General features: G+C 62.5%; 2 protein-coding genes across 2 annotated transcripts; both read right to left on the bottom strand.

The window, feature by feature from the left end:
* Positions 1-830: 830 nt before the first annotated feature.
* On the bottom strand, positions 831-7,387 carry BESB_046930 (formin FRM3; the record flags this gene model as incomplete). The annotated part of the gene is made up of 6 exons (XM_029363144.1): positions 831-3,551; positions 4,010-4,318; positions 4,705-4,789; positions 5,128-5,370; positions 5,891-6,867; positions 7,211-7,387. 6 exons carry the CDS (start codon positions 7,385-7,387, stop codon positions 831-833), a joined length of 4,512 nt encoding a protein of 1,503 aa, XP_029220510.1.
* A 407-nt stretch (positions 7,388-7,794) lies between these two features.
* BESB_046920 (uncharacterized protein) lies at positions 7,795-12,423 on the bottom strand (the record flags this gene model as incomplete). Its single annotated transcript, XM_029363143.1, has 1 exon — positions 7,795-12,423. The coding sequence occupies one exon, from the start codon at positions 12,421-12,423 to the stop codon at positions 7,795-7,797; it is 4,629 nt and encodes a 1,542-aa protein (XP_029220509.1).

The following is a 12,423-nucleotide window of genomic DNA, read 5'->3' as shown; positions in this document are numbered from 1 at the left end:
ACCAAAACAGCCGTTTGCTGTACAACCAAACTGCAGGAACGAACGACACCCTGTCCTGTTCTCAGCCGCCACGGTGCCATTTCACATCGCAAACTGGGTCTACGAGCGCCGTCTTCCCCCGAATTCCCGGGAAATGGTCAAGATATCAGCCGGTTCTAAGCATCTTAGACCCGTGAGTGCGCGTGATACCCGCCAAACCGTTCACTCTCTTTCCATCCTGCCTCTTCCCACCTGCCCTGTCCGACCGCCGGAGCGCGTTCGTCACACAGTCACCCACGATTCCCTTATCGGAGTCACGACAGTAGTCCTCGGATGGACGCTGAGATCCAAGACACACGCGCTTCCCGACGACACAAAGAGTTACGCAAAACGCGGGCCGGCAGAAGAGACGGCACACCGCAAACTGCATGTGGCGGAACGAAAGACGCAGAGAGCGACGCTCGTCCATGAAATCACAACGGCAGCTTCAGCGAACATCCCGCTGCGATGACTGGCACCAACCGACTGCAATGAACAGCAAACCGACCTATGCACTCCACGAACATGACAAGCACGCTTGAGCCATGCGTAAGTTTGGCCTGCGCCGTCGGGAGACTAGCACACGGGGAGGCCCTCCCGAGAAGAAAACGTTTCGTAAAAACCAGGCGTTCGGTCTCTCTGCCTCGCGTTCCAGCCGTTTCTGCATTGCTTGGGTCCTCCAAGCGCGCACGGAGGGACAGACAGATACGAGAAAAGAACCGACTTTGAGAGTGAGCCCCTCGTCAAACGCGGTCTGGAAAATCCAAAACTGCTGGGCCTCTCGTGGGTGCACGGGCGCCTGCGGATCGCGGTCACGCTGGCTCTCTCTCGGTCGCCGTTGTCGCGCTGGCACTCTGCGGCAGGAGTTGCTCCGGGCCTCGGGGACACTCGCGCCCGCCCGCTGCTTGCGAGACCGCGTGCTGTTTGATCATTAGGCGCGCGTGCCTCAAAGGAGTTGAGACTGCAGCACCCACGGGCTCGGTTCTTTTTCTGTCTCGCCGCCGTCCCTCGTCTCCAGCTTCTACGTGCTTCTCATCCGAATCGAAAGCGCGCCCTTTCGCCGACAGCCGACGGGCGTCTGCGGCGCGAGGCGAGTCGCCCGAAAGACCGGGCCCCGCCACCCCTCGCCCTCCCGGGTCGGACCGGCGCGGATTCCGGGGCACATTCGCGGCGATGTACGGATTCGTGGCTTGGCGCTCAACGCTGCCCTCCCGTCCACCCGTGACACGAGTTCGAACCTTGCGGATACTCTCGCTAGCAGTCGAAGTTCTCTCTAGGGCTCTGCGCGAGGCAACAACAGGGAGACTACCGCGTCCACCTGGGGCGCTGACGAGATCCGCGTCGTCAGGACGGCCCTCTGGCTTCTCGAGCCCCACATTTTCTGCTTCTGCAATCGCGTCGGCCGCTCCTCGTGATTTCAACGGAAACACTCCTCCCATAGTTGCCTCGCCTGCGCGCTCTGCGGCGGCGTGCGCGGTCTCTTCTCGCGCGCCGTCCATCACGCTCCGCCCGGAGATCTGCGGAGACTGGCTGCACGGAGGGGAGGCCTGGTGCTGCTGCGACGATTGAAATTTGCCCGACGTCCCCCTTTTTCCGCCTGGTTTCGAGGCACCTCTTCCTTCCAAACGGGTGCCCGCGTCAGCCTCGTCCACCGCTGCCCCGTGGCTCCTTCGGCGAGTGGGCTTTGAGGCGCTGCCGCGCGCCTCTGTCTCCTCTCTCTCGTCTGCGACGCCTAAGGTCTCCCTCGAGGGCGGAGCTCCGGAGCCCGTCGTCGCCGGCAGAGCCGCCGACGAGCCGTGGGAAACGAACGACGACGAAGCCGTCCGGCCGACGTCTCGGGGCTGCCCGCGCAACGCAGCTGCAGTTGTCGCGTTAGAGATCGACTCACTCTGGCGACAGTAGCCGCCTCCACACCGCACCCATTCCTTATCCATCTCTGAGACGCCTGCGGTCACGGCTGACGCCTGCAGAGGCTCAGCACCTGCGGGTCGAGAGGCCCGCCCAGAGGCTCGCGCGGCGCCTGAAGGGGCTGTCGATGTCGGCAGGATGACTTTGTTCCGAACCAGAGGCGAGCCGACCTTGTCGGCGACGCGAGCCTTTGTCGCGCTTTCGCCTCGCTCGTCTTCTCGCATGCTGGTGGTGAGTTCTGACTTAACAAAGGAGGCAGACACAGAGCCGCCACCGACTCCCTCTCCAGACGAGAGTGGGATGACCTCGCCGCGGCTGTCCCTCCTCCCGAGAGAGGCACCTTTGTCTAGGGAAGACACGGCGAGTTCGCGAAAGATACCCGTGGACGGAGAGAGGTTGGGCAGAGTCACCGACAGCGGTATAATGCAGGAATCTGGAGAAGCAGACGCAGAAGAGAGGACGCCGTGGGAGGCGCCCTGGAGAGACTGGAGTCTCAGAGAAGTTTGGGGCGACAGAGGCGACTGACAAGATGAGAGAGGCGGCGTGTAGACGTCAGACGAGGCATGCGACGCGGCGACCAGGGTAATTGATGGAGCGCCGTGTGGAGTCGAGGAAAATCGGGATGAATCAAAGACAGAGCGTTGCTGTTCTCTATGCAACTTGTTCCTTAGCAACGCAGGAAACGTCATGCCGGAAGCCCCTTTTTTTCCTCTGTGACACACAACGGAATTTGGCGACCTTGCTTTCGCCCACGTAGCCATGATCCGTGGGGGCATGCCTCGGCCTTCTTCATCCACGTTCGCAATCAAATTCACCACGTCTTCGACATGCTTTTCTGCCTTCTCGCCGCTCGCGGTGTCGGCCGCAGCCGCCCTCTTCTCCCGTGCGCCTTCGTCGCCCACTGACTCTTTGCCTTTGGTCTTCTCCGCGACTTTGCTTTTTTCGTGCTTGATCGTCGTCGCGACCAAACCGAGGCAGCTCACTCTGTAACTGGCGGAGTCACTCGGGGTCATCGCCAATGCCCCCGGGTGGCTATCTCGCCGTCCTTTAGCATCCCATATAACTTTCTCTTGCGTGGCCTCTTTGGGAGACACCTGCCCCCCTGACTGTCCCCCGCCGTCTTCACCCGTCTTCACGTCTTCGCTTCGAGACTCTTCGCCGGGCTCTGCTGCTGGCGCCTGTGCGATACCGCCCTCGCCCTGAAGAGCTCCTGCGGGGCCTGATCCGGGCTTGTCCTCCCACGCCTCGTCGCTGCCAAAAGCCTTGACCTTCACAGCCCTCGGAGACCCCACAGGGGCGAGAGGCGAGAGCGGCCGCGGGCCGCCTGGAGAGCGGAAGGGGGACCCCTCGAGCCCGCCGCAACTTCGGTGTCGCTGTGGCGGAGCCAGGGACGACTGGAATTGCGCCCCGACGCCGCTGAAGAAGTTCCCACTCGTGTCGCCTCCCGTCGAGCCTGCCGCGCAGCTCGAGAAGGCAAAGCGACCTGTCGAGGAGCCGCGAAACGGCACAGATGGAGAGTGTTTTTCTGCGATGGAACTCGTAGTCCCTCCGCCGACGGTGCATGCGCGGCGAATAGAGTCGTTCTTCTTCTTCACCTCGCGTTCAGCTTTTTGCCGATCCCGGTCCTGCAGCAGACAAAACACCCAAAAGAAGTCGCAACGCGATACCAACTCAACAGACCCCGCCACCCAGACGACTACCCGCGCGAGCATCCGCGCCTTCGCCGGATTCTAGGCGACCGGGCAGCAGATCCAAATGCGAGTAGGGCAGTTGGGCACGCTACAGGGACGTCTCGCGCCCCGGAATCCAACAGATTCGCGTCAAAGGACGATATCCTTTTCAGCCGTCAGAACCGCGCATGCGGCAGGGCGTGTCTTTTGCCCCAACTTGCGATTTTCAGTCTTTCTCTGGCGCTGGATAACTCCTGCCATTGCTCGCGCGCTCTCCTCGGCCCCGCAAGGTTAGGGCGCGTGGGCGTTTCCGCGGGCGTCCCTAGACTGCGAGGCCTCTCGACCAGCGCGTTTGGTCCTCGGTGTTTGTTGATTCGCATCTCGTTCTCCCCTGGCTTCGACTCCGTCCTCACCTTTGCGCCGCGGTACTCCTTTGCCGTCGTTTCGAAGTGCGTGTAGAACTGTCCAAACCAGCGCAGCGGCTCTGGCCAGATGCACTCTGCCTTGGTCAGGCCCATGAGACCCCGCAGCCGAAGCTGCAGCTCCTCTGCGTCTTCGACTTGCTTCTTCAGCTCCTGCAGCAGCGCCTCGCGACTGTGGATCCACGCCTCCATCTTGTCCGCTGCCTCACCGAACGCGCTGCGGCGGTCGCCGATCTGCTTCGTCCACGCACCCAGCTTCTTCTCGATGTCTCCGAACTGCAGCAGGTCCTTCAAGTCAATCTGGGGAGACAACACGCGCCCAACGATGCACACAGGCTCGGGAACCTCACAATGCCCAGATTTCACCTCGTTCACGTGGAGCGCCGACCAGAGGCCCCAGACCCACTGAGACGCCCCTCTGAGGCTGCAGGCCGCACGAACCATGCACCTAAACCCCAAAGAAGACTGGCGGCCTCCGCTCTAGATCTGGTAGAGCCGGGCGCTGCAGGCTTGGATCTAGCGCCACTCAGGAGGGAGAGGTTCATCGCGCGTCCACTGCACGCGCGGAGGAGGCTCACGACCGCAGACTACAGGCGGCACCATGTTCATGAAACGACAAGAAAGGGAATCAGACGGCCCGCGGAGGCAGCTATTTTGTGGTGAAAGGAAATGGGTAGAAGGCTTACGCCTTTCGCTGCATCGACTTCCTGCAAACCTCGCATCGCCTCCCAGTCGGCAGGGTTCTGCTCCAACACAGTCGCCACCAAGACTCTGAAGAGGGCATTCATCACACGCAAAGGCGGCCACAGTGGAGTGTTGCAAAAAAAAAAAAAACTAGACCGGCTGGACGGGGGGGCGGGGGAAAGCAGCGAGCACGCGCCAGTGACTCTCTGCATACTGCGCTGGCACTTGGTGCCTTTGTATCTCAGTCTAACCCTTTAAACCCAAACACTCTCGCCATCCCGTATGCCCCGCCTTGATTCTGCTGCGGCCATTTCCCAGTGTGTCTTCGCTTCCTGTTTGCTCCTTCCTCCGTCTCTCGGTCCCCCTCGCGTCCTCGCGAGCTCCCTCTCTGACCGTGGCTTCAGGCACGTGGAGCTCGCCCTGACCTAAAGAGATTGGTCGATCGGTCTTTGCTGACGCAGGAGGCAAGCTGACCGACAAAGTCCTTCATCTTGAAGCCGAATCCCTCCTTGCTGCCGCGGTTCACGCAGTTCCCCAAGCGCACCACCAGCCCCAGAATGTCCTGAAACGCGTCGCTCTCCAGCGTCTTGGCCAGCCGGTCGATCGCCTGGCTATACTTGCTCAGCTTCTCGCGCTTGCTGTCGAGCTCCTCGTCGACTCCTCGACGTCTGCGAACGAGGAAGCGGGTGCAAAAACGAGCGAAAACCGTCAAACAAGAAAACAGGAAGACCCATCACGCTCAACAGACGAGACAGCCCCATACAACACGCTCTCAGGCTCTTCTACCGACTTCTACAGACACGATGCGCCACGCACACACGCACCCGCGCAGCCTGAGGACGGCAGCAGTCTACGGACATACACGAAGTTCCTGGATCTGCCCAATCGCCCAAATACAGGCGCAAGTTTCGAAGGAAGAAAATCTCCGAACGCCTCCCCCCGAAGCTGGTACATAGATACAAAAATACATACGCGTGCACGCGAGCCCATTTTCACTCATCAGGCTGTCTCTCGGACTCAGCTGTGGAGAGGCGGGGGGGGGGGGAAGAAAAAGAGAGATACTGAGGCGCGACGTTGCGTTCTCCTCCGCTGAAATGTCTCTCTCTTTCTCCCTTTGTCTTTCCCCGTAGCTAGAGAGATCGGCTCCCGCCGGCGTCGCGCCTGGGTCGCTTCTCTCAGGTTCCTTACTGGAGGAAGAAGTTGAGTTTTTCGTTTCCGAGGGAGACGTGTTGTATCAGCGTGTAGTAGAGCTGGTCGGCGACGGGCATTTGCAGCACATCTTCGGCAGTCTTGGCCTTGAGGGCCTCCGTCATGCTTGTATCTGGCCAGTACTGCGTAATGTTGTCAGCGAGGTTGGAGTCGATCGCCAGCGTGGTGGGGTCGTCGATCTGCGCAGCGAGGTCTTTGAAGTCGTCGAGAGTCGCGATTTTGTACTTTTTCAAACAGATCTCAACGTTCTGACTCGCCTTTCCGTCGAGGACGCCCTTCTTCTTCAGAGGCCCCGCGCCGTCCCCACCGGCACCGCCGCCTCCGCTCCCTGCGCCTCCAGCCTTCTTCGTCTTGAGCGAGAGCTCTTTCTCGTCTAGGTAGAAGAGGTCAAAGAGACGAACGAAATCCAGGCGGTAACGAAAGGGCACGACGCCACGCGTCGACGTCGCGCCGCCGTCGGTGCCTTCCATTTGTTCGCTGTCGCTTTTCTCGTCCGCTGGAGCCTGCAGGGCGGGCTCCAGCGGACTGGAGCCCGCGGGCGAGGCGGGGGCACCAGGCGAAGCAGACGAGGGCGGCGCAGCGACGCAGGTCTCCCCAAGTCTGGCCGCCTTGGCTCCCTCTGCGTCTTTCTTTACGCTGCTCTCTGGAGTGGCTGGGCAAGAAGAGAAAGAAAGAAGAGGACTGCTGCCGCCACTGGTTGAGGGTCCGTCGACAGACTCGAGAGCTCGCTGCTGAAGCTTTGCTTCCGACTCCGAAGCGGCTTTCAGGTCCTTCTGCAGATCCGGTGGAAGTGCCGCCTGTTGGCTGCCGGGGGAGCTGCCGCCGTCACTCTCTGCAGTGTCATTCAAGACAGAGCAAGGCGAAAACGGCGGAGAGGCCTCCGCCTCGGCGCCCTGGGCTCTCGGAGACGCCAAAGGGAAGCGATCCAAAAGGCCCTCAAAAATCGTCCCTGTGACCTACGGAGAAGTGAGAGCAACCAAACACGAGAACGAAGCCCGCGAAGCTGCAGCAAGATGTGAAAGATGAACCCAACAGAGGACATTCGACACGGGCAACCACAGCGCAGTCGCAGTGAGATTGACCTGTCTGACTCCCCATACCTGCAGTGGGATTCTAGAAACATGCGCGAAGAGGACAAACCCTTGCTCATCCAACTCCGACAGACACCCGGCATGTGCACGCATGCAGTTACACACGCATATGTTGATACACAGGTCTTGGATAACTGCCTATTAGCCAACAACCGGCATCCAGCAAAAGTTTCGCTTCGAGTGCTGCTGTCGAGCCGCGCGAACTCACCTTTTCCTCCGCCAGAGGCGTCCACTGGAGCTTGGTGGCGGCTTTGAAGCCCGGAGGAGGTTTCGGCACGTGAGTCTCTGCGATGAGGAAACGCGGCCCCGCGACGCCTCCGATGGTTTTTGCCTTCGGCCCTCCTTTCCCTAAGCAACACAGGACACACGCAGGTAGAGCCGACATCGAACGCACAAAAGGCGTCACTTCCGTCGCTGCGTACACCGCGCACGTTTACACGATGATTTTCTAGTTCTGTCTGCCTCGCGCCCGCTTTCGTCCTCTGCCTTCGTGATTTGCTTCTTCGTGTCACCGCTACTCATACGAATTCATGACGCTTCTTCGACGTCTCTTCTCTCCTCTCTTGCGACCCGTCCCCTCGAAGGCCTTTCCCTCCTTTTCTTTTTTCTCACTCCATTCATTTCTCCACTGAATTGCCCACCCGCCGATTCATTCTCACTACTCTACCTCAGCCTCGATCCCCCCTTCACACAGCTTTCGCTTCTTTTGTCCTGGCACTCTTGTTTCTGCCTTCCACTATCTGCGCTTGAATGCCCCGCCCTCGCCCTGCCTCTCCCGATCTTACGCCGTACCTAAAGGCGGGCCTTTGCCGCCCCCCGGTGGGGGTCCCTTCCCCCGGGGGCTTTCTTCGACGGAGGTGGCCCTTTGCCGCCAGGCGCCTTGCCGGCCCCAGGCGGCAAAGATGCATTCTTCGCTGCTACAGCAGAGCGTCCACTCGGCTCCGCGTTTGCAGCGCTCGGAGGGGGACCCGGGGCCTTTCCAGGAGGGGGGCCAGGGGCTTTGCCTGCACCAGGTGGAGGACCGGGGGGTTTACCAGCACCAGGTGGAGGACCGGGGGGTTTACCAGCACCAGGTGGAGGACCGGGGGGTTTACCAGCACCAGGCGGAGGCCCCGGGGGTTTACCAGCACCAGGTGGAGGACCGGGGGGTTTACCAGCACCAGGTGGAGGACCGGGGGGTTTACCAGCACCAGGTGGAGGACCGGGGGGTTTACCAGCACCAGGTGGAGGACCGGGGGGTTTACCAGCACCAGGTGGAGGACCGGGGGGTTTACCAGCACCAGGCGGAGGCCCCGGGGGTTTACCAGCACCAGGTGGAGGACCGGGGGGTTTACCAGCACCAGGTGGAGGACCGGGGGGTTTACCAGCACCAGGTGGAGGACCGGGGGGTTTACCAGCACCAGGTGGAGGACCGGGGGGTTTACCAGCACCAGGCGGAGGCCCCGGGGGTTTACCAGCACCAGGCGGAGGCCCCGGGGGTTTACCAGCACCAGGCGGAGGCCCCGGCGGCTTTCCTGAGGTTTTTGATGAAGGAGGATCCTTCCCTCCAACGGTGGAGGAAGGCAAAGACGGAGATCTAGCTGAGGCACTGACATGTGGAACGCGTTTTCCGATATCACGGGAAGGAAGAGAAGAAGGAGAGTCTAGAATACCCTTGCACGACTGCGGAGATTCCAGAGAGCCATGAGTAGTACTGTTGTCTGTTTGTACGCAGACATTTGCCTGGCACACCTTCGCAGGTGAAGCCGTCTGTGGAGGAGGCGCAGTTGAGGCCTGCGCGAGGAAGAAGTTGTCTTTCTTCTCTTGCTCGCCTTGGAGTTGAAGAGTCGGTGAGACAGCCTCTAGGTCCTTCGTATACGCCTGGGGCAGGGGAGAGGACACCGCCCTTTGAGGGGGACGGCTGCCCGCCGTTCGGCCCTGCTCGACCCCAACATGGCCAGCGGTCTGCAGTCCCGCACCTCGCGGCGCCTTCCTTGTCGCCGATTCGGTCCCGGGCTCTGCAGCGCTTTCCGCCTCCTGCGGCACACTGTCTGGGTCCTGCTCGCCAATGGTTGCCCTGAGCGTGTCCGCAAGGCTCTGAAGCTGGAGGAGAAGGCGATACAGCCGCACAGTGCGTTCCTCCTCTTTGGGCTGCCCTCGGGAGCAGCTCGCGTCTTCTGTTCGCCTCCCTCCGTAGGCCGTCCCCGGCCTCGACATGGCGCTCTGCACAGCGGACATCACGTAAACAGTCAGCTCCTCCGCCTCCTTTTCTGCTGGGCTCTCCCCCTTGTCTGCCTCCCCTGTCCGCGTCGTCTCAGTCGCTCGCCCCTGCTGTCCGTCGCCCCCGTCCTTCCCCCCGTTCGGGGCCCTCGCATATAACTCCCGCCCACCCAAACTCCTCTCCTTCGCGTCTCCGCGAGCGCGTTCGCCGCCATCCCCGCCGGTGCGACCAGCTTGACACTCCCTGAAGAGGTCGTCGCCCGTTGTTGCAGCCCTTCGACGGCCCGCCGTTGGACTCTTTCGAGGGTCCCCCGACGGCCAGGAAGCTCGCCGGATGTCTCTTTGCGCAGCGACCGCCGCGACGGGTTTGTGTACGGGGTCGCCGGGCTTTGCGCCCGTCGTGGAAAGAAGCGCGCACGACGCAGACGCCTCGCGCCCGCTTCCCTTGAGAACGGCGGAAGACGAGTGGGGATGCGAACAGCCGACCGACACGGCTCTCGTCGGCAGAGATGAAACTGCCTGGACTCCGTCGTCACAGCCGGCGCCCTCCTTTCGGTCCTTCCTACGCGCAGTCGGCTCGTCCGAGAGGGAGGATGGGCACGCGGAAAGGCAGGCCGGCGACGAGAGGGCTCTCGACACGGTTTCAAAGCTCCTCCGCAGCGCCGCACACTCAGACGAATGAGGCAGGCCCTCCGCTGCCGTTTCCCCCGTGAGTGCCCCCGGCGCCAGAGTATTCGCCTCCGACGCGCCGGTCACCGCCACCGCGCCAGAGAGGCGCGCAGACGTCGCCTCTTCCCCACTTGAGGTCTCGTCTGCTTTCGGGGTGCTGCACGCCGCGCCTGCCGCCTCCTCGGCTGCGCCGCGGCGACCGGCTGCCAGGAACTGCGACGCTTGCCTCGACAGAAACCGCAGGGCCTCTTCGTCCCCCTGCAGCGACCACAGCGCCACCATGGCCGCTTGGAGCCGCGCAACGCGTGCGTCTCGCTCTTCGTCCTGCTGAGCCTGGCTCCCTTCTTCTTGAAGCGCCTCCGCCTGGGCCCCCAACTCGGTCTCGATCGCGTCCGCAGAGGGTGCGGCGTCGTCTCTGGAGCGGACAGAGCCGCTGGGCCTGTCGGCCGAGTCTTGGGCTGCAGCTGCGACTGCGGACGGCGCAGCAGACTGACCCGGCTCGCCGGGGACCGCCGAGGACTGGAGCGGACAGTGGATGGCAGCAGACGCCCCCCTGCGGATGGGCTCGGGCGAGAGAGATCGGAGAAGAGAAGGGCTAATGCCATCGTACCGATTTCTATTGAGCGCGACAGCACACCTGCCCTTGGGCGCCTCTTCCTCCGCGGACAGAAAGCGAGGCGAGAGAGACAGAGACGCGCGATGCGCGAGGAAGCCTGTGGAGACGCAACCAAGGGTTGCGTCCTCACTCGAGCCGCGTCTCAGGGCCCCACTTCGCTCGCCGTTTCGGCCTCCGTCGAGGGGCTGCGTCGCCCCGACGAGGTCTTCCTCGAGCGACTGGACGCATGTCGTGTACGCCAGCGTGCTGCTGCTGCTGAACGTGCTCCCTCCTTGCTTTTTCAGATCGTCCTCCAACCCCCCGGGAAGCGAGGCGAAGCACAGAGAGTCCGGAGTCGAGTCCCCGCCCCACGCGGTCGCTTTCCAGAGCCCCTCGTCGGAGACAGACGACAGACCCCCGAGGGCTCCAGGACGGCCAGTCGTCGCGAAGATTGGCAACGGAAACGAGCACGGGAGAGGCGAGCCGAAAGTGTCCCTCGTGGGGAGAGACTGGTACCGACCGCAGGATGAAGCCCCTGCGGACGCGGCGGTGTTCGCGCGGTCGCCCTCGGGCTCTCCGGCCTTGAAGTGCGACTCGTACAACTTCGCCTCCCCATGGGTCCACGATCGGGCGCGCCCGGAGTTGACCTCCGACGCCGAGAGGCGTGCGCCGCTCTGTGCGCCTCCTGGGCAGTCTCCCTCGCCTCCGACCGCGGGGGCTGAGCCAGGAGGCGCCCACGAGGCCGCGCCGGCGCTCCTGGCTCTGCTGAGGCGACGCCAGAGGTCGCGAGCTTTCGCGAGCGGAGCCGCAGACGAGGGCGATAACGACTGCAGGCGCGCCGTGGGAGAGAGAGACGCGCTCCTCTGCCAAGTCTCGCTCGCGCGCAGCGGCGGCAGCGACCGGTTTCTGCCCCGTTTCTTGACCTCTTCATTTCGCACTCGCTGAAGTGCCGGCGCGCCCGACAACGCCTTGCCTTCCCGCGAGCGCCACGGAAGAGCCCAGGGAGACGAGAAGAGACGCGTCAGTCCCCGTCCGGATCCGGAGCGCAGCCTTCCGGGCTCCTCACGGCGACCCGCGGGGGAGGGCGAGATCTCCTCTGCGAGCCCTTCTTTGGCGGCCGCGAGAGCCTTGGATGTGGGCGAGACGGCGTACAACGTTTCACATGATTTCGAGGAGTCGCCTTTCAGGGACAGTCTCCGCAGAAGCCGCGTGGGGGAGCGGGCTCGAAAGAATCCCTCTTCTCCTTCGCCTTTCTCTGCCTTTCTCAGCCGGCGGTCATGCGCTGTCAAGGGCGAAGAAGGCAAGTTACCGGAAGAAATCAGCGCAGAAGGGGAGCAAGACGAAGACGGTGACGAGCAGTGAGAGGAAGACCGGCAAGACGACGAAGAGGGAGCGACGAGAGGAAGTGGAGAGAAAACCGAAGAAGTCTCCTCAGCGGGCGGCGGCCGAGAGTGAGGAAAGTAGGACGTGGGAGAGAATGGAGAAGCATCGACGGAGATATTTTCGGCAGAAGAAGAGGAAGAAGGATGACGAAGTTGGAGACGGGGTTTACGAACAGCAGCGGGCTTGTGAAAGGCTTTACTTTCGCTGCGCTTCAGACGAGAAGACGAGGAATCGCGGGAAGAGACTGCGGCGCCGGCGGACGGTTTTCGCCTCCGCTTGGTCTTCCCGCCGTCTTGGCTTCTCGGAGAGAAGGCCGACGCCAACGCGCGGGGCGAGGGCCGAGCGCCAAACACCTCTAACCTGCGCCCCGCTTCCTCCTCTTTGCCGCCGCAGTCCTGAAACAGAGACAGAGGGTCGCGCTCCCACTCCGTCAGCCTCAGCGGAGAGACGAAGAGCGAGGCGTCGAGCGCATTCTCGTGCCTAGACGCGCGCCTCGGCTCCTCCTTCTTCTCTTCGCCTCGTACGCCAAGAACCGCGCGCCGCCGACCCGCGCGCTTGGGCTTCGCAGTGTCCAT

Source organism: Besnoitia besnoiti, chromosome III, assembly GCF_002563875.1.
Source record: "Besnoitia besnoiti strain Bb-Ger1 chromosome III, whole genome shotgun sequence".
NCBI lineage: Eukaryota > Apicomplexa > Conoidasida > Eucoccidiorida > Sarcocystidae > Besnoitia > Besnoitia besnoiti.
Note: the sequence above shows the minus strand (reverse complement) of the source record. Positions and strands in the feature narration are given on the sequence as shown.